The sequence below is a fragment of the Pleurodeles waltl genome, chromosome 1_1, assembly GCF_031143425.1.
Source record: "Pleurodeles waltl isolate 20211129_DDA chromosome 1_1, aPleWal1.hap1.20221129, whole genome shotgun sequence".
Taxonomy (NCBI): Eukaryota; Metazoa; Chordata; class Amphibia; order Caudata; family Salamandridae; genus Pleurodeles; species Pleurodeles waltl.
This window is the reverse complement of record NC_090436.1, coordinates 859,974,513-859,996,652: the sequence shown is the minus strand read 5'-3', so window position 1 is coordinate 859,996,652 and position 22,140 is coordinate 859,974,513. Positions and strand designations below refer to the sequence as shown.

Here is a 22,140-nt window from a genome sequence, read left to right as displayed (position 1 = left end):
TGGAAAAATGGGGAGGAGGTTGGAAAAAAGTTTGCACCGGAGTAGAATAAAGTTCTATTTTGTAACCTAGAACTGTGTTTAACACCCAAGTATCTGTTGTTATTGCATGCCAATTTGACAGAAAATGGGAAATACGACCTCCTGTCGGGAAAGAATCGACTAGGAGGCTTACCTGTTGGGTTGGCGGCTCTGGAATGTCTGGCTGACCTGGCACGGTATCCTCTGCCACGTTGGGGGTAGAACTGAGGTCTGAAGTCCTGCTGATAGGAGCTGTAATAGCCTCTGGAGCCTTGATTGGTGAACCGCGGCCGGTAAAGCGACCCCTACCTCTACCAGCCCTGGCAAAAACCAGATGGTGAAACATTTTTCTCATGGACTGTTGGGCTTTGGTTAATGAGGTGAAAGTAGCAACATATTTGCCGAGGTCCTTTATAAAGGAATCTCCAAAAAGCTGTCCATCTGATTGGAGCTGAGGTTGAACGGTTGCCAAATTTACGAGTTTGGGATCAAGTTTGATAAGTAGGCCTTTACGCCTCTCGTGAATAAAGGAAGAATTAGCATTTCCCAAAAGGCAGAAACAACGTTGAACCCATAAAGATAACTCTTCTGGGTCGAGGAAGGAACCGTCTAGTCTGGCTGATTCGACAAGATCAAAAATCCTAGTAAGAGGCCCCGTAATGTCTAAGAGTTTGTCCTGACAAGAGGACCAAGCTTTATCCACGCCCTTGCGCGGGTCCTTGCCTTGTTTGGTGAAGAAAGTCAACATTTGTTCATCAATAGTAGGGGTAATAGTGCCTTTGTTAGATAGTACGGGACGAGGACATTCAGACTTTAATTTAGATCTAGTCTGTTTGTCTAGGGGTGAAAATAGTTTTTGTGCCACATAGCGACCCACATGGCCAGCTGGAAACCACTCAGTAGAATTGGGATGATGAATTTGGGAGGGATCGAACATAGGAAACCCTTCTGAGTCAAAAAGAGAGGGGGTAGCAGAGGTTATTTTTGATTTTTTTGGAGGAGGAATGGAAAAAGACTCATCATCGTCTTTGTCAGATAAATATGAATCTGAATCTACATCAGGCATATCTTCGTCTGTATCTTGAAAAACTGGAGAAATAACAGGGAGAACATTGCGCTCTTTAGATTTTCGTTTTAAAGAAGATTTTGGAGCCATATTGTTATACTCCTTGGCAGCAGCCTTGTGAGGAACCGCGTCCTCTGGCGTACGTGAGACGGTCTCACCTTCCATTTGCGTCCCCATACCTGGCTTTGCTGGCGGACGCGTACTGCTTTCCCCCGCAGTCTGGGCCGATTTGGAAATTAAGTTAGAAAGGTTATTCTCCAAATTTCTTGATAATTTTTGCAATGAGGAAGATTCTGCCTGATGAACAAAGCTTCTAATGAAATCACAGAGTTCATGTCTCATCTCTTCCAGTTCAGTGGAAACACCCTGTTCCATAGAGGAAGTGCCAGGTTCCATTATGTCTTAATGTCAATAAAATATTGAAAATAGAAATAGATTTGTATATTCAATTCTGAAAATTAACGAGACCGAAACCGGGGAAAAAACTGAGTCTTTTTGTAAAAAACAGGGAATAGAAGGGTTAATAATATGGCACAAGTCTAAATAAAGCAACTAAAGTTGCTCTGGATAAGAAATAAGAATACTGTCAGAAGCGCTCTGCCTGCGACGTCTCTGCCTCAGGAGCAAACCGCTCGAAATCCCTCTGAAAGGGAGACCGTAGCAATATAAACACACGGCAGCTTGCCGTCGGTTGTAAAAGGAAGAATGAATGCCTGGGAAAACGAACGCACGCGACGCGCGCTGAAACGAACAAAAAATAAACTCAGAGCTGACAGACTCAGCTCAAAATAACAGAAACCTTGTGGACGAGTGGTCGTAGTTACAAATAAACATGCGGCAACTTGCCGTCTAACATAACGAAGGCAATAAAACAGTATATTTATAAAATGAACAATATTAAAATATTGAATAATGTAATTAACGTGGGTAAAAGAAAATGCGACTTATCTCGACTGCAGCAGCAAGAAAAGAGGGCTGCTTGCAGTCAAGTGACGTCATAATAGCATATCGTAATAACTATTGGTTCTGTGTGTTCTGAACTACGTTTTTTAATCCCATTGGCTACAGATGTTAAGCCTTATGGGATTTGTAGTTTCTTGACTGCTGGCCATTAAATAAAGCAAGAAAAGAAATGCATAATAGGAGCCTCTGGTCTTGCCATAAAATTTAGTTTACAGAAACATAATGTACCTAATTAAAAGCAACGGAAAGTGTTCCAACAAAATTATATTATATTCTAATTCCATTCAAAAATAGAGCTTTTGATGGGTAACCATTAATTAAAGGTATGTTTTTCACCGAGGCGTTGTGGGCACCATCTAATAGCAAGAGTGAAGCTTGAGTTGTTTGTCAATCAGAAACCCAGATGAAAAACATCCCCGTAATTCTGCTTTTACCCATCCATAATTTATGAGTTTACCTACCCCTTTTCAACTGCTTCCCAGGGGCAGAGGAATAACGGGAGCCATTCATAACATGGCCTCTCCTCCATGCTCAAAATGTAAAAAAAAGAAAAAAATACATAGAGGGTTATTACAACTTTGGAGGAGGTGTTAATCCGTCCCAAATGTGACGGATATACCACCAGCCGTATTACGAGTTCCATAGGATATAATGGACTCGTAATACGGCTGGTGGTATAGCCGTCACTTTTGGGATGGATTAACACCTCCTCCAAAGTTGTAATAACCCCCATAGTCTCTTGCTACCGCCCCTTCCAGTCGCTGTGCACTTTGCTTCAGAAGCTGTGCTCTGTGGTTTCCAGTGCTCCTCTGACAGGCTCTTGGAGTGCGTGCCCAGGTGGGGTAGCCTGAAATTCCTTCATGATCTAGCCCCAGTGGGTAATGGCGTTTGTTAGCAACTGTTGCTACATCATAGCAGTGAGTTACTGGATTTGAATCTAGTTATTCATACTAGTAGCTCACTACCAGAGCTATACCTAGCATATTGAATTATTCATGAGTAATAGTGAGTTATGGGAATGTTTTTCACAGAGGGGATCTGAGTAATGTCAAATAGACAACTAGAGCAAAGCTCGAGTTGTTTGATGTCACTCAGAACGCAAGGTGAAACAAATCCCCTTAATTCACTTTTTATCCATCTATAGTTTTATGTTATGTATGGCTCCAGAATCATCTTCCCCTGCTTTCAGCTGCTATGCAGGGACAGAGGAGGAATGGGGAGCCACACATAACACAGCAAGTCCTCTGTGTCCCCCCCCAAAAAATTATAACCAACCCTGACCACCTTTCCTGCCTTTCTTACCCTTTTTGCGGCTGTACATTCTGCTTTCTGGCAAAGCAAACGAGCAGAGCTTCGCTGACAGACTCCCAGAGAGTCAGTGGGTACTGGTTTTGTTATCAACTGTTCCTGTGTCATAGCAACAAGTTAGGACTTTTACAAACTCAAAGAACCAAACATAACAATTGTGGTTCTGAAAAAATGCATCTTTTTAATTGAATTCTTAGCATTACCCCATCATCAGTTTTACATCCTTGAATTAAGTATAAACAAACAAGCAATGGCAAAGCCAGTAGAACGCACCTTTCCAACGAGTGAGCCGCGCTCTTGGCATTGCCAATGTTTGTCCGTGAAGTAGTGTTTCAAAAAAGTGAAAGAAAAAAAAAAATCAAGAATTGACTCTTCATTCTTCGCAGATGGCATAGTTTCTGTCAAATAAATTTTACCCAGGAAACAGAACAGAATTTAAAAAGAAGGAAGTGTCAGAATGTAAAGGGAAACGCCTACCAAGGCATAATTTACTTTAAAAAAGATCCAGGAATTTGGTGCTCTGCAGTAACTCAGGGAGCAGATTTATGTGTGTCCAGGAGACAGACATGTTAAGCTATTTACACCTTCTACCACAGACAGCAGCTGAATGAGTGTGTCAAAGTGAATTTAGGATTAACGTATAGTATGTTTATTCAACTTGACTGGGTTTCCAATAATGTAATTAAACAGTATTTAATATTACTTTTTTTTTTCAAGTTAACACGACTAGGCCTCAAATTAATTTCCATTCGTTGTACTTTTCACATTTGGGAAAGAACATGGCTGCTTTTTTTTGTGCTTTTTTTGTCTGTGCAGTTCTAGTTAAAAAGTGTCCTTCAGCATTTTGTAAAATACCCGTAACGCAAGTAGTTTTATGGTCTTGTTTTTGTTGTATCTTTAAATTATATTCTTCTTTGCGTTCCTTATGTCCTGGAGAAAGGAGCAGAGTTCGACTGTATGTTTTCATGGTCACTTCCGCTGGCTAGTGGATGTTGTATATATTATTTTAATTGCACCTTTGTTTTTTCTTGTGTGGCATAATATGGGACTGTTCATTATAACTGGAGCGAAAATAATTTTCCATGCAACGTGTTTTACATTTTACTGCTGGATATTGTTCCATAACCATGTGGACAGTGCGACTTCTCTGTTAAAAAACATATATAACATGGTGTTTTCGGAATGTTTGCCAGACTTAACCTTTACCGTCCTCTGTTTGGAGGCTGACTCCATGTTGGTCCATGTTGACTTTTAAAACTGAACAGCCCCTACGAGCGTTGCCCTTTAACTCTTTACTCAGAACACTTTTGCATTATGTTGCACTCTATTAGACTGTGTCTGGTTTTGGCGACGTAACTAGACTAGAGACTGAGCCCTATGCTAATTTCCATTGCTTTGCATTTTGAGAATTTATCAACATTTTGATTTGAAATGACTAACCATTTTGCCTTCTGTTTTAAATACCTTCTTGATTTTGACTATGAACATGGTCTGGTGTAAATTTGAATTCAATTTATTTATTCTGGGGTCATTGTGCTGTGGAGCTACCACAAGTCCCGGGATCCTGAAATGAGCACCTACGAATAATATAGTTTTAGTAGTTTATGGGAAAACACATTAGCGCCAACAAGTGCAGCAGTTTGCCCCTCAAACAGGTTTGTAAACACTTTGGGCCCCATGAACAAAACATTGGTTGTAAAATACTAGTCTCTATTTACGATTTTTGTGAGCTGTGTGGTATGTTGCCATCCAACCTATGTACTAATAGGTCGGCTCACAAAATAATGAATCTTAGTGGGTTGCAATGAAGGTTACCTCATAAAACTTATTGAGCCCCCACAGGGATGGGAGCCTTCTGGGGTCAGCAGACCAACATGTCTGCACTGTTATTGCTTTTAAATAAAGCTAACTTTGTTTTAAAATGCAGCATGCTTTCTTTAGAGGAAATGGGGCAGCATTTAAAAAGAAACGTTACTTTTTTCTTTTTTTGTTTAAAAAGAGCAGCAGTCCACTGGACCACTGCCGTCTCTTAAATTTTTCTTGTGCATTCACGGAAGTGGTCCCAAGAGAACCTCCTACCGTTTTGCTAAGTGTGTGAGTCTGTAAAATGTACATTTTTTGTGACCTGATTTTAGTCGCAGAACGTTGATACATATGATACTGATTTGTTATTTGGAAGGGATGCCTAAAACACGCCCCTTCAAAAAACCGAATCAAAATTAATTTCTCAACACATTTAGCAATTCGGAAAACTTTTCTGGATTGCTTAATGCGTTTAGCCCTTATGTACAAGGTTTTTAGCATTTGCAAACCCTCTGATTTTCTGAATCAGATAATTTGCGAATGCTAAAACTCTTTTTACAATTAGTGCCAAGGCCTGTACTTTAGTGCGATATTGAATGCAGGAAATAAAGCAAACCGACCTTTCAAGACTGCTCTTCATTATACCTCAGAAAAAATATCTATGAATCTGTGCATTTACATACAAGCTGGGAGGGGTGGGGAACAATATTGCTCGGAGAGGAAGAGGATGTTTGAGGGTGGGGAGCAGCACATGAGGGATAAAGCTAGAAAACACATGTACTGTTTTGGAGTGCTGAATGAGAAAGGAAAAAAGGGCTTCTCTGAATATGAGCAGTAGAAACCAACAAATTAAAAGGATTGTAAAGAGGCTATTCTCGAGGAGAGGGACAAACAAAAGAAAAGGAAATGCAAGCCATCAAATAATAAGCAAGTAAATCAGGACAACATTAAAGCTAACCAATACTAAGGAATGGTTGGGCAGTAAGCCAGCTAAAACTTCACAGTAGGTCTTTTGCAACAAGAGAGCTTGCACTGTCTAGTAGGTGATACCTAAAAAATACAACATGTAGCATGTTCATGGAAGCACAGTCATATGAGTTGAAATATACCCCAATAAAAGTACTTAGTTTACAAAACTCAAAATGTTACCAGGCTTACTAGGCGTAGAACAAGGGAAGCCCGTGCCGCTTTCTCTTCACAGCTGCATTCCATCACCGAGGCCTACTAAATTAACAAGTGTTGGCAAAGCCAGGAGGTCTGGGTTTAGCCTGCTAACGCATGCAGCGTTAGCACATTAGAGTTGGAGACATGGGGTTGATCAGGCAGAAATTGGCTACAGTTGTAAAATAGGCTACAATGCAGTCCAGTGCTGTGGAATGCAAAACCAAATCAACCATTAGCATTAGGCGAGAGCTGAATACTGCACTTGGTTGAGACAAGATGTGACTGAACTCTGAAGCGAATAGCTGAAAGAGAATGGCCAAAAAAATGGTTGAAAGAGGTAAACAAAAAGCCTATTCTTTATATATTTTTAGCACTAGATCTGTTTGTCAGCGGCTTTTGCAAAACCCATACCTACATACGGGTTTCAAAAGGGACATGCACTTGATATTACAGAGCTCCCCTCCTACACACTCTGCTTCACAGACTGTCCTACAGCAATTTAACAACAGTATTGATGGTTTGCTTTTTCAATGGCCTCACCTTTCAGTATTTTACGATTTCCTAGGTAAATTAAATATTTGGGTTGAATATTACAAGGACTGAGCCAGCGCCAGGTTCAGGCTTTGCTGGCATGTCAAACATCAAGGCTCCATTCATCAGTTTATTGGGGCTTAAGCACAAAAGGCTCTGTGGATAGTAATTATTTTTGGAAATGGAGCAGTAGAACAGAAACGTACAGGAGCTCAAGCTAACCTGGTGTAAGAGAAAGGCATAATATCAAGCAGTTTGTTTTTGCGCACCCTTTTCACTTTATTGTTATTCACTTAATTCTTCAAGAGGACTAATTGTAGTGTTCATGGTTTTGTTTGCATTCATTAGAGGGACAGAATGTGTGAAATGGGTTCCCCAGTTCATGTAATGGAACTAGGTTGAATTTTTAATTGGATTCATTTTGTAACTTGTGTAACCTGTAGCAGTTTATTCACTATCTAAAACTTTTTAAAAAACTTACAGATACAATGGTTATGAAAACTTCAGTAGAGGACGACGACCCAGCTTGGGAGCTCCCAATGCCTGACAAAATGGAAAAGAACAATGCAAGCTGGATTGATATCACTCAGGAATTCAAAGACGCTTGTGGAGGTAACACGTTTTAGAAAGTAATCCTTACGTTCCTCTTAACCTATTCATAAACAGTAATTATGCAACTGAATAATTGGCATTTTCTTATAGGGAAATCCATGCAGATAGCACTCTAGAAATACATGCAGTGCTTTAGAGTTTTTCTAATAACTGGTATGTATTCTCTCAGCACATCTAAGAGCGACAGACGATGAACAAGCAAGGTTCGTAATTTAGGTTTAGGTAAGGCTAGTTGGAGCAAGACATTCAGTGTGAGTGTGGGACTGTAAGATGTCTTCCATGCTTTTGGCTCCATTAGTACCTGGAATGGTCATACATATTCGGGTCCTATCGGTGTACAATAAGATCTACGAGGGACATATGAAATGCTATCTCTTGGTGTTGCTTTTACTGTTTCAAATAAAAGTACTGGTCTAGCATGTTCGGATGACTCTAGTCTGAGTTTTGGTTCTTGATTCTCAGATAGTGGGATCCAAGAAAATCATATTGGACTGGCATGATAAGTTCATACACCACTATTTTCATCTCTTTTCCAAAGATGCTTTTGTGCGTGGAAACATGTAACTGTGTCTTTTAGGATGCCTGAGAGAAGCAGAGGAGCTCCCGAGTAGTCTATGGACATTGAACCGACATGGAGAGGCTAAATGCCATGGGGTGTCAGAAGAAAACCAAGTTAACGGCAAACACCATGAAAGGTCTGCAGTGTTGGTACTGCAGAATAGGACTATATCGGTCTTGTTTATCGGTTCTGTGTTTCTTTGAGTTAGGAAGCATTATTAGCAAAGCTTAATGAAAAAGCTGAGATTCTCTACATTTCCAGCCAAATACTGAGAAATACCCAAAGTTAACATTTGAAGCTTTTGGACTTGGCCTTTTCTGCAGGCTCATCCCCAGACCTTTTGCCTTCACTCCTCCGTTTTGTTTACTGAAATTGTTGTATTGACCTTGAGACTCTGTGCACTTTACTACTGCTAACCAGTGCTAAAGTGCTTGTGCTCTCTCCTTAAATCATGCTAATGAACAAGTTACTTACCTTTGGTAACGCCTTAACTAGTAGAGACATGTTCTAGTTGCAGATCCCTTACTTTATAATTTCCTCCAGGCGTCAGTCTGAATCCTGAGATTTTTCTTGTGCAATACCCCTGCATGCTGTCAGGTGGCGCTGGTTAGCTCCGCATCCATCATCGGCTTCGTGCGTTCCAGATATGACGTTGCGGTCTCTATATAGGTGCCACCGCGTCACACTGATGTTAGTTTCTTTTTATGACTTTCCACGGCAGAAGCACAGAGCCATAAAGAACACTGAACACTGGTGTGTCAAGACTAGGGCCCTGAAATGGAAGTCACTGTCCCTAGAAATAAGCTCGCAGAGTGGGGAGGATGGGTGGTCCAGTAAGGAATCTGCAACTAGAATATGTCCCTACCAGACAAGACGCTACCGAAGGTAAGTAACTTGTTTATCTGATAGAGACTTCTAGTTGCAGATTTCTTACCTTAGAATAGATACCCAAGCAATACCATCCCGGAGGTGGGTCTGTGAACCAAGATCATACTAGAAAGTCCTGTAGGACCGAACGGGCAAAGTACCCTTTCCTTCGGACCTGACTGTCCAGGCAGTAGTATTTGGTGAATCTGTGCAGTGATGCCCATGTTGCTGCCTGACAGATATCCAGGACTGGAACTGCGTGTGCTAATTCAGTGGTTGCAGCTGTTGCTTTGGTAGTGAGCACACAAGCCCATACTACCACAGCCAATGGGTACCACATTTTAATGCATAGACTATCCCATCTGGAGATCTTTCTTTTTTGCACTGCCTGACCTTTCTTCACACCCACATAACTAATAAAGAGTGGCTCATCCAACCGGAACTCTACGGTACGATCAAGGTAGATCATCAACGCTCTTTTTGGGTCCAGACGGTGGAGTCTTTGCTCTTCCTTAGAAGGATGTGTGGGGTGCGTAAAAAGTAGGCAAGGTGATGGATTGGTGTAAGAAAGCACCCTTTTTGCGTGGTTAGCTCCCATGTTTTGCCTGGTATCTGATGTGATTTCGACTGAAAGTGCACTGGGTCTCTGCTAACCAGGTCTCCAGTGCCAGTGGTCTATTAAACATCTCAGATTAATAAACCCTCACTGACTCCATTGAGGGATTTGTTAATAAGTGCACCCAGACGGCATCTTAGAGGGTCCCCCTTAAAACCTACCAGCTACTGGTGTGTTAACCTGACCAGTTCAGTAACGTTTCTGACCCCCCGCACCCCCAAGGTGGGATCCAGCGCTCTTGAGGGCCGGAGACAAAAGCCTGAACTAGGTGGGGGTGTTAGCACCTCACCCAGGCAAAATGGACATTTCAGGTCAGGAAGTTTCAAAGGCCTAGCTGGCTGCCTTGGTAGTGTGACCCAGGTCTCTCCAAGTGGCGGAGATGACCGACCCCCGTCCTGACCCCACTTTTGGCAGCAGAACAGGTGGCAAAATTAGGTACATTAGGAGGTGTTCCCACTTTATGCCAGTCCCACCCCTGGACGAGCTGAAGTGGATACCACTTTTTAAAATCGTCCATCTTTGTTTGGAAGGAATAAGCCACTAGGGTTAGGATTATGCCCACTTTCAGGGGAAGTGGTCGCAGAAAAGGTGTAGTCACCCTAAAGGTGGTCAGCCCATAAGGTACCACCTGGCACTCCCTGTAACACCCCTAAATTGAGTATTTAGCTGCCATCCCTGAGTCCCGGAGCTCTGATACTGATGACCTAAGAAGAAAAGACAAATAAGAAATGCACCCACAGAAGAGGAGGCAAAGCAGAAGCAGCTGACCTGGTGCAAATCACGCCAGCCTGTCTGTTGTCCTTGACGTACTCCGCACCAAAAGATGCCTCATCCTGAAGCTGAACTTGCAGAAACCTGGGAGGGCTGCCTACCTTCGAAAAAGAATCAAGTTCCCCGTGAGCAGGGGACCTGCTCTCCAACGAACTTCAAAGAAAGGCCTCGGCAGCCTTTGGAACAGCAAAGACCTGGCACCTGAAGACACCACTGCACCCACAGTCACCGGCCTGAGTAGGAGTGGACCTTTGGTGCCAGCAAGGTCCCTCAGCTGTCTGGAGTCCGAGTCTATCGTGGTTTCACCCCCTCCTGGACTCCCTGAAGTCGCCTGCAGCCTCTGCATGCAGGCCCCTCTCTCCTGCAGCTACTGAAGTTGGTGAACCCGACACCTAATGCAATCACGGCACCCGTCGCCGCCAGCCCACGTTGAATTGGACCTTGGTGTCAACAACGTCTCCCAGCTCTCCTGAGCTCGAGTCCACTGTGGTTTCACCCCTCCTGATCTCCCTGATGACACCTGCAGCCTCAGGCCACACGACTCCCAACCGTGAGTGATCCAAGACTAGGAAACCCAACGCCTAAGGACCCCTCTGCATCAGTCACCCCTGGACCCTGAAGAAGAGGACCAAAGGTGCACCTACGTCCCTGTGCACCCCATGTTTCTGACCTACCTGTTGGTTGCCCCCGACTGGCCCCACAGCCGGAGCCTGCAGCCTAAATCCATGGAGGCCAATCACCTTCGAAATACATTGGGCGCCCGACGTGTACTGCACCTCTGCACCCAGCTGCATCAGTGCTGCCTGGAGTGACCTGTTGGTATGGTTCTGACTCTTGCCCAGTACTTACCTCAAGTCTACAAGATTGGTCTTGTGAATTGTTAGTAAGTGCTTGTTTGCTGACTGTATTTTTCTCCTATAGGTTAACCTTGAAGAACTCTGAAATTGCACTGTCAAGTGTTGACTAAAAAGTATTTATGCTTGAAAATGTACTTCTCTTATAACAAAGTTCTTGGGTTTAAAGTGTGTGTGTGTGTGTCTGTGTGTTTATATATGTAGTGTTCTTTTTCTAAATTGGTCTCTGATTTATTCTTTGAGTGTGTGTCATTTATTGCCTCTGTGAGTACAACAAATGCTTTGCACTACCCTCTGATAAGCCTAACTGCTCGCCCATGCTACCACAAAAAAGAGCATTAGTCCTATCTCATTTTGCCTCTGCAAAATGAGATAGGACCATATAGAGGGCACCATATAGAGGGCCAGCTTTGTACATTTGGCCTACATGAAAGTGCGTAACCACCTTAGAGTGTAACGAAGCCCTAGTGTGAAGCACCACTTTGTCAGTATAGATGGTAATGGTCACAAGGCAAACTGTTTTTTTTAATGTCAGGAGCCTGAGAGGACAATTGTGGAGTGGCTTAAAAGGAGCGCACATCAGGAATGTCACTAGCAAATTCAAATCCCATTGGGCATAATGAATGAGGAAGGAGAAAACGTGGGTAGGGCCCTTAAGGAGCCTACAGACAATAGGAGACTTAATAGAAGAGAGCTGATAGGGTAATCGCAAAAAAGTAGAGATTACAGATAGATAATCTTTGAGGGTGCCCAAAGCAGACCCCTGCTCAGCCAAAGAAAGTATGAACAGGAGGATCTTGGAAAGCGGAGCAGAGAGGGGGTCAACAGACTTGTCTGTACACCATGCCACAAATTTGTTCCAATGAAAGGCATATGCCATTTTGGTGGAGGGACACCTGGCTGCCAAGATAACGTTACAGACTTCGGGCAGAACGTCAAAAGCTGTCAACTGCTGCCGCTCCATCTCCACACAAGGAGGCGGAGGCTGAACAGGTTCGGGTGGAGAACCTTCCCCTGTTGCTGTGACAGAAGATCCTCCAGAAGGGTCAGTCTGATTGGAGGATCGTTGGTCATGTTCAGCAGCTCGGGATACCAGACTCTTTGTGCCTACGTCGGAGCCACAAGGATTACTTGGGTCTGGTCGTTAATGATCTTCCTTAGAACTCTGGGCAGAAGTTGTATGGGTGGAAAGGCATGCAAGAGTTCGACCTATGATGAAAGGCATTGTAGAGCGGGTGCCACCTTGGAAACTAAAACGCACAAAACTGCTGACGTATGTTCTCTGCAAAGGCAAACCGATCCAACCAAGGCGCGCTACACTGCTGAAAGAGGCCTTGCACCACCTCTGAATAGAGACACCATTTGTGATCGAACAGGCATTGTTGGCTGAATTTGTCCGCTCTGGCATTTAGAGAGCCAGCCAGGGAACTGCCCTGATGTTCCAGAGGCACAGAGCCTCCTGACAAAGGGTCCGCGACCCCACCTGCCCTGTTTGTTGCAGTACCACATGGCGGTGATGTTGTCCTTGAACACCTGCACTATGATCCCTTTCAGAAAGGGAAGAAATGCATTTAATGCCAGCCTGATCGCCAAGGAGCTCCAAAAGGTTAATATGGAGTCCGGACTCCGATGAAGACCATATTCCTCTGAGCTCTGCCTCTCCCAGGTGGCCACCCCGTCCCAGGAGTGGCATATCTGTCACTACTGATAGATCTGATTGGAGAAGGGATCTGCCTCTGACCCAATCGCTGTTTGTTAGCCACCACTGCAGATCTTGCAGTTTCCTCCTTGATCTGGACCTTTGTTGGAGAGATTCCCCTGATGCGGCGCCCACTGGAACTTAGCATCCCACTGCAGTGCCCACACATGCTACCTCACCAACAGGATGCAGGTGGCCATGAGGCCCAGCAGCCTCAGTCATTCTCACTGAAATCCATAATAGAGCCTGAAACAATAGAGTAGCCCGAACATCCTGGAGTCTATGTTCGGAAGGATAAGCTCAAAACTTTACTGTGTCCAGAACAGCTCTGATGAAAAAGAGCATCTGAGAGGGAGCCCAGTGTGACTTCAGCATGTTTATAGTGAACCTCAGCGAATGCAAGAGGTTTGTCATGTCATGATGGTGGGAGACACAACCTGGAGACCACCCAAGGGGTGCTTGTAAGGCCAAAGGGGAGCATGATGAGCTGAAAGTGCTTGTGTCCCACTGTAAACCACAAAAAACATCTGTGAGCAGGCAGGAGGGGTGTATGAAAATAAGCATCTTGCAAGTCCAAAGCTACTATCCAGTCTCTTGGGTCCAAGGCAGATAATACATGATCCACAGTGAGCATTTTGAACTTCTCCTTCTAGAGGAAGAGATTGAAGCACCGATGGTCTATAATAAGGTGGAGGCCATTGTACTTTTTGAGTACTAGAAAGTAGCAGGAATAGCGACCATGACTTATTTCTGGCACAGGGTCCCTCTCTACGTCTCCCTTGGCCAAGAAAGCTGTAATCTCTTCGCAGAGAAGTGCTAAGTGGTCTTCTGACATGCGATCATAGGATGGTGGCATGGAGGGTGGGGTAATCACGAAGGGGAGGGAGTAGCCTCTTAGGACTATTTGAAAAACCCACCTGTCTGACGTGATGGACTGCAGCGCAGCAGGTGATGGAGGATCCTGCCGCCGACTGGTCCCTGATGTGGGAAGCGTCATACTAGTAAGATTTGGAGGCGGCTGCAGGGGGTGTGGTGGACTGGCCAGACCGTTGCCTCCGTGATCCACGAGGACATTGGATCCCACATCCCCAGCCACGCAGAGACTGGGCAGCATGCACGGCCCAGTGGCTGGCGGGGAACAGACGTGGTGGGACTCCACAAATGGGGTGAAAAGTAGACTGAGGGGAGCAAGGGGCAGCTACGAGGCCCAAGGATCTGGCCGTAGTGCGGAATTCCTTGAAGCGCTCGAGCGCTGAGTCTGCTTTGTCTCCGAAGAGATGGGTGCCATCAATGGGCTTGTCCATTAATGCAGATTGGACATCCCCTGGAAATCCAGGTGTCCTCAACCATGCATGGTGCCTCAAGGCCACTGTCAACGCAACCGCTCTGCCCAGTGAGTCGGGCATGTCCAGCCCACATCGTATTGTGAACTTCGCTGCATCTCTCCCATCAGCAACAGTTTGGGAGAAAATGGCCTGTGGCTCCTTCAGGACCTCTGGCAGCACTTGCCGAACCATATCCCCTAGATTATGGGTGTAACAACCCAAAGGGCATGCAGTTTTCACAGACGGCAGTGCCAGGTTGGAGGAAGAAAACATCTTCTTCCCAAGTTGGTACAGTCTCTTGGATTCCCTATCTGGAGGTGCGGAGGGAATGCGCCCTAGGAAGTAGAGGCTTGGATAACCAAACTCTCTGGGCTAGGGTATTGCCTCAGAAACGCTAGGTCATTTGAAACAGGTCTGTGGCGGTGGGTGGTTGTCATGTTCACCGGAGACCCTTTGCTGGGTTTGAACCAGGTCTCCAGCAGGGCATCAGTAAGAGCTTCATTACATGGCGAAAGGGTTCAGAAGAGGAAGCCCCAGGCTGAAGCACCTCTGTCAGGATGTTAGTTCTGACTGCCATTGAAGGCAGCCTGAGGTCCAAGACCTCTGCCACTCTTTGCACTACCATGGAATAAGACCCTCCCTCCTCCTTAGCCACGGTAGGGGGAAAAACAATGCCAGTGTCAGGTGAAATGTCAAGACAACTGGCTTCAGCCAGGTCCGTCTTCCTGTATATAGGGTCTTGAAGCTGATATTCTAAAGGGTTTAGCGATCCCTCCCATCCATCACCAAACCCTAACCTAAGAGAATAAGGATCAGGATCCAACATAGGGGACAAGGACCCTGCAGAAATCGGCGTCACTAATCTGGCTCCATGACGGAGTCCACAGTAAAGATGGGGTTGACCCCGACCGGGGGAACAGGCAGCGCCGCCAGGAGCGTTGACATCAGAACCGTCGCCTGGAAAGGTCAAGGTGGCAAGACAGACGTCAGTTCGGATCCAGGAATGGATCCATGGGTGCCCCCTGGAGCCGAGGCCAAACCAGTTGGCATGGAAACCGAGGTGGCCCCTCCTGACTCCGTGGGGCCCGTATGTGCTCCAGTAGAGTCAGGCTGCCCAAAGATGAGGTCAAGGCCTCATTTAATTTCTTGATTTGAGCATTTGGGGAGAATTCGGTCTGGCTCCCGGAAACTCAGGCTAGTGCGGAGTCGACCCAGTCGTAGGCTCTGAGATCGGAAGCCTAGAATAAAGATGCTCTCCTTCCCTCCTTGCGTCGGCTAACGGATGAGGTGAAGTCAAAGAACGCTTGTGCTTCTTCAACTTCTTCTTGTGTCTCGACTTACCCAACCTTCCCAAGGACTTGGTGTGGGACAATGATGAAGGCGGGCTCTGTGACAGTTCTCAGGGCCTGCCTCTCAACCCAGAACGGGAGCGATGCAGAGCCGAGTGCTGGACCGTCAGGAGCTGTAGGAACCACTCCTTGTAAGCTTTGGGATTCATGGTCCGGCACTCTGAGCACAACTTCGGGTCATTGTTGCGCTCAAAACACCACAAGCACACGTGCGGATCCGTCATGGACAACTCCTAATGACACGCTCCGCAAGGCTTGAACACAGTCTTATATGAAGCCATCCTCAACACACCAGTAGTGTAGACACTGAAAAGTCTTTGACAAAAATTTGAAAAAAGGCCAGTCAAAAAGTGACTGAAGGGTAGCTGTCTTCGGATCAGCGCTGACTGACTTGAAAAGAAAAGAACTGACATCAGTGTGCCTTCTGGCACCTGTTATAGGGACTGCAACGTCATATCGGAAGTGTGCGATTTCGACAACAGACGTGGAGCCGACCACCATCTGACGGTGGACGGGGTACTACTCAAGAAAAAGCCTGGATCCAGACTGACGCCTGGGGAAATCTGCATCTAGGAGTCTCTTATCAGATATTGGATTATGCTCAATTGGCAAATTTTATTTACTTGTAAGTCCCTAGTAAAGTGGCCTTCAAACTAGGGGTGGGCCCCCCTAGGGGGGCCTCAAGTGATCCAAGGGGGGTGTCAGACTCGGGCCAAAAGATACATTACACAGGTAACAGTGTTTTGTTTTAAGCAGATACATGTTATTGCGTTTTAAAAAAAGGTAACTGTACTTAACTGCAATGTTTAAATGCATCTAGACATATATAAACATTGCCATCTTTATAAAATATTTGTGAGAAATTCTGAGGGGGGGGCAATGATTTTTATTTTTCAACTGGGGGGGGAGGGCACAGCATTAAAAGGTTTGGAAACCACTGTGCTAGAAGGTCTGCAGCCCTAATTGTGCCACCCACTTAAGGATGCGCTATACAAAAACTTGTCTACCATTTGATTTCATTCAAATGTTGTCTATGTAGAATAGCAACCCAGGCCATCCAAAGGGTGCCCATAACTGACTTGCCTCTAAGTTCATTATTGGCATTGTCAGGGTGGTTGGAAGCATGAACGTTTTAAAATTCATGTTTGAAAACTATTCCTTAAAAATACTTCCACTAATTTAGTCTGATGTACTACTACTACTAAGATAAAACAGTTCTGCATGTGAATAAAATATTTTGGGGAATTTTTTAAGAGAGTCTTCATATTTTACATGTTTGTTGCAGAATGTCTTTAAAAATTAAGGCAGCCCAAAAGTTGACTGTGGAGGACACCCTAGTTACTTGCTTTCTTTCACGTCTATTAACTTGTAAATAAATACTTACCCGTTTTGAACAGGTGGCTGCTTGCAAAGTTCAGGAGTGTATTTGCACCCCCCGACTATAGGTCTACTGGGGCACTATAGTATAGATTATGCAGAAGCGCTGGCCTCAGTGTAGCTAGCTGCAATTAAAACAAAAAGACACTATAAAGCAGCCCACGCTGGCTGTGTCATAAAGCTTTTTATCTTTACCTTCGTCCATTTGCAACATGGCTAAAATGCCTATGCAAGACTTATTGGTTTTTCTAAAGCTTGTTTAATGTTGTATTATGCCACTTCACTACCTGTTGGTCCTCTTTACACTTTTTTCATATCTCTGCTTACTAGATGATGGAAAACATCTGATCTAAGTCCCTTATTGCCAACTGTCCTATCTTTAGTATCCTTTCTTGTGTGGGTATACCATTCATCTACATTGTCCCTAATGTGTGAATAGTCTTTAGTGAAAGCTCTGCTGTAGTCCAAGGTGTGTGTGGATGAAGTACAGGCTACGTAGCGTTAAACCTAGGAACTTATCTTTTTTAAAACTGGCCATCAATACGTAATTGTTTTATATTTTCCATTGTGGATACGAAAGGCTTCAAAAGAGATAGAGCCTCTTTTTCCCTAACTTGATGGTTGCAATCCTGGTAATCAATATTCTATAGCTCTGTATCCCATTCACGTTTTGATTCCACTTTCTTATCGTGCCCTGGCCCCATTTTCTTTCAAATCATTAAAGGTATGTTTGCACACATGTTCTAAAACATGATTTTTTTTAAGTTAAAGGTAAACTCCCCAGGGAACTCTACTTTTCCAGCCTCACCCCAAATTGACCAATGCCATTGCATACCACATTGTCTGTAAAAATAACAGTGTGGACAACGTGGTACCTACTAATCTTTTAGGGCCTCTCAGGTTGTTGGGAGATACAGCTGGTATAATAATGTTGAAGTTTTAGATTGTCGAGGTGGTTCACTTCTATCTCTCTATTATCTGTTTTAGACTGTTCATATGGAGGGCAGCATATTGTTCCATTTAGTAACCCATCTATAATAAGGTCTTCCTCCTCTGGCTCTGATGGTGCTGAAGGCCTGGTTAGGTAACATTTTTCTTTTATTAGTTCATTCTTCCTATGTTATTCCTCTCTTTCTTCCCTTATTTTCCTGGCCACTTCTCTACTATTCTTTTTCTTATCTCGTTTTACCATGGCATGGTTTATCAATAGCTCCCTGGCATAGTCCTCCCGTATATTTACTATTTCAAATTGTGTTAATCTTATCTTTTTCTTACTTAGTGTATATAATATTTGCGAAGGTAAATAATTTATCAGAGGCAGACTTGCACATAGTTGGTAATTGTAAGTCCGTATTTTTCCTAGTGTAGTAATTCCACTGTTTCAGAAACAGTCCAGACTGAAGTCCCTTTTTCACCAGTATTTCAAAAACAGCAAATCTTTTGCCTGTGCTTGATCCACCCGGGTATGTGTATTAAATAAGTTAACCATTGTCTTACTTCTTAGGAACCCCCAAAATACACACAAGTCCAGGACATTTTACATAGTCTGCTAATTTAACATAATTATCCAGGGGAGAAACTGGACACCTAACCCCTTCTACTTTTTCAGGAATTCTAACCGCTATTAGTTTGTTGGGGACTCTGACCCCTACTACTTTGTTAGGGACTCTAACCCTTAGTATTTCTTTGGGGGACTCTAACCGTTAGTATTTCATTGGGGACTCAAACCCTTAGTATTTTGTTGGGGACTCTAACCCCTTGTACTTCGTTGGGGTCTCTTGCTGTACAGAGTGTTGACTAATTAATAAATCATAAAATAACAAAGGAGGCACCTGTAAGATTGTCAGTCTTACCTGATCTCGATACCTGAATTTGCAATAGTTCGGAGAGGGAGCAAGAAATCAGTCTCATGTCTCGGGGTTGCATCGCCGCACTGCACTCCAGTTTGATAGAGCATAAATAGTGTCATTGCTCACAAATAGGACTGAATGCAGACGTGGAAACTAATCTTGTCGTTTATTTATCTGAGGTGCTGCAGAGAGCCAGATAAACTTCAGACCAGCAGCTCTGCTAAATAAAACATGGACACAATATAGATATTTGTCCAAGACCCCATTAGTTATAATTGAAACATATGAGTCACGAAATAAAAATAGCACGGTTTGTGCAAACATCCTTGAAAGGATGTGGCTATGCATGTTCATGACAAATTTACCAGTTTTGGACTTCTTAACTTTAGACATCTCGTCTTTACATCATTAGTTCAAAACATAAATCAGAAAATGCCTAACCAGAGATTTTCTATGGTAAAAATGCACATCTCTGCTAAATTTTCCTGCAGACCTAAGCTGTCGTCTCCTGCAAAAGAACAAACCTTGACCTACTACAATACAAGAAAAACTAACTCTATTTGTCTGTTCCTGAGGGTCAGGAACATTTGAAGGTTAGCGGTATGTGGACAGATAAGCATTTTTCAGAAATAAAACAGCACATAGACGGATCAACTTCTGAACAAGAATAAGTAAAACTTGGCTGGTTCAGAATAAATAAGCTAAACAAAGGGGGGAGAAGGACAGTTAAAGGGGAGGGTATATCCTCCTTGAAGCTTCAGTAAACGTATTAAGAGACCCAAACCAGAGGGGAAAAACCTCCACAGGAAAAACGTTTTTTTCGTTCAAAAAACCCTCACCCACCAGGGTTACCCCTTGGTGACATTCTTCATCATTGGGTTTCTTACCGTTCTGCTGCAGTACGAGGTGTGCTGTAACCGACTGAATATGTGGGAGCACTATTGGTATCAGCGATGCAGATGCTAGAAAAGGATAGGAGTGGTGGGGTCTTGGTAAAATAAAAATAACCCCCCCTCTGGAAGATATTACTAGTTTTAATATGTCTCACAGGGGTGGTATGATTAAAAAGGGGTGTCAGGAGGGTAGGTATATTATGTACCTGTCCTCCTTAGTGGTCTACATGTTTCAGAGTTTACCCCTAAACTCCTCTTCAGGACCAAAGTGATCTCCCTAGTATCACTCCTCGTGCGACTTACACTAGTAGAAGTACTTTTACTATTCACTGTGGTAAGGTGATATGTACCAATTAAATTAAATAAAATAAATACTACCCATCAGTGTCAATGCTCTGCTGAGCAAATCTGTGGAAGAAAAGAGAAAATAGTAGACATAAATGCATCTCTCAGGGGTGTGGTAGAGTTGTCACCATCACCCAGCCTAATGGCATCAGTAGTTCATACCTAAAAACGAATACAAGATGTACTACATATAGGAAACACTACAAAACACTTAAAATACGTGAGGGACCTCTAGGAAAACATGCAGTGCATTTCATCATAGGTCTTCCGGGAGGGGGGTGTGCTTATAGTCACATGCTGTAAAATATACACAAATGAAAATGCGGTGAAGGTCAAGATCAACGAGCGCATTCTAATCACTGCTGGTGTTCTTGGGTTATACAGAGTACTTACTTCCTCAAAGCGACACTCCCGCCTTAAAACCTACTCCTCACCTCGCCGTGGCCTGAAAGAAGACCGCGATCCCTGTAGGGATCTGGTTTAAGTAATGGAGAAGTGCTCACACGACCAGGCTTGTCGGAGCGTGAGAACACTAGACTGACAACCTTCCAAAGATGGCGGTCGACGGTGGCCCGGTGAAGGTCTAAAAGGGTCCTGAACAGGGATGCCACTCGAGATGCCTGTATCTTTGAAAAAGATGGCGACACACAGGGAAAAGTCACAGGGAGGAGTGGGGGGAAGAAAGAGAGGGGTGGGGGGAGGGAGAGGGAGGGTGAAAACGGGGGGGGGGAAAGGGGGCAGAAAGGGGGGAGAAGGGTATACGGAAAAAGAAAAAAGCAAGAAAAAATATAGTAACTAAAAGAAAAGAAATAAAAGAAAAGAAGTTGAAAATATATACTAAATATAGGAAAAATATAATAACTAAAGAGGGGTAAAAAAAAAACAAAGAAAAGGAGGAAAAAGCAGGGGGAGGGAGGGAGGAAAGAGGGAGGAGGTCTAACGGAAAAGAAAAAGGAGAGTGAAGAGGGAAAATAAAAAGTATATAAAAAATATATTTAAAAAAACAACAACAAAAAATCCAAATAAAAAGAAAGAAAGAGGGACAGGAGAAAGTAAAGGAAAAAGGATGAAAAAAGGGAGGGGAAAAGGGGAAAAAAAGGAGAAGGAGTGAGACGTAGGTTGATGCAAGTAACAGAAAAAATTGTCATTCGTTAAGGCTGGAAAAAGGGGGCTTAATGGTAATCGAGGAATCCAGAAAAGTTAAGTCCACATATGGTGTTGGACCTCTAGGTGTCTTGCTCAAGGGGGGTGAACAGTAATTAATGTTGCATTAGTTGTCCCCAATTGATGAGTGCGTAATTTGAAGACCCAGCGTTGTTCCGTTTCAAGAAGGAAGGACTCAGACTTAACCTCTTTGTGATGTTCGAGGGTGACCCACTGGTAGTCATCTACTGTGTGGGCGTTATCGATTAAATGGGAGGACATTTTTGTCATAGCGCGGCCACATCTTAAGTTGCTGCAATGTTCCCTTATGCGGATCTTTGCTTTGCGGGTAGTCATTCCAATGTAGTGTAGGTTGCATGGGCATGTAATCATATAAACTACTCCTTGGGTTACAGTTGGTAAAACCTCTGATTTCCCATATGGAGTCGTCGTTGAAAGTGACCTTCTTGGTCTCACGTGTCAAATGGCATACACTACAGGTACCACATGGATAATGTCCTGTGGGTGGTGGTAGGAGGTTGGTGGTGTTCAGCCCTCTCTTGGGTTGAAGTGGTCGTGTGTGCACCAGTATGTCCCTTATGATTTTGTCGCATCTATGGGAAAACATGGGTTTCGGAAGGTCCAGGCGGCCGCTGTTCAGAATGCGCCAATGTTTATTGATAATCTTATGTACCAGATAAATGTGGTGATGCATATGGGCTTTTCTTCTTTCTCTTTCACAAAGGGGGGGTGTCCAAAAGGGCCTCCCTGTTGTTCTTGCATGCTCGTTTCATGGCACGGCTGTTGATTTTTGGGGGTAGTTCCTAGCCACCAATTTGGATGCTAGGTTCTGAGCTTGCTGCTTATAATCAGACACCTCAGAACAATTTCTCCTGAGTCTGAGAAACTGGCCAAAGGGGAGGTTCTCTCAGATGGCAAGGGTGTGCACTCTCAAAGAGTAGCAAACAGTTCTTGGCTGCTGGTTTCTCATGGGTAGTGGTTTTGAGAGTGCCATTTATTGTTATGA

The 22,140-nt window shown here is 44.0% G+C and overlaps 1 protein-coding gene across 8 annotated transcripts in view; it reads left to right on the top strand.

Annotated features, from left to right (window-relative positions):
- The window catches only part of NAA35 (N-alpha-acetyltransferase 35, NatC auxiliary subunit), a 521,214-nt gene that overhangs the window by 21,994 nt on the left and 477,080 nt on the right, over positions 1-22,140 (top strand). For all 8 annotated transcript variants that reach the window (XM_069229524.1, XM_069229487.1, XM_069229505.1 and 5 more), the window contains one exon: positions 7,337-7,465. In XM_069229524.1, coding sequence (XP_069085625.1) covers positions 7,342-7,465 — 124 coding nt within the window. In that variant the 5' untranslated portion in view covers positions 7,337-7,341. The remainder of the gene's footprint in view (positions 1-7,336; positions 7,466-22,140) is intronic.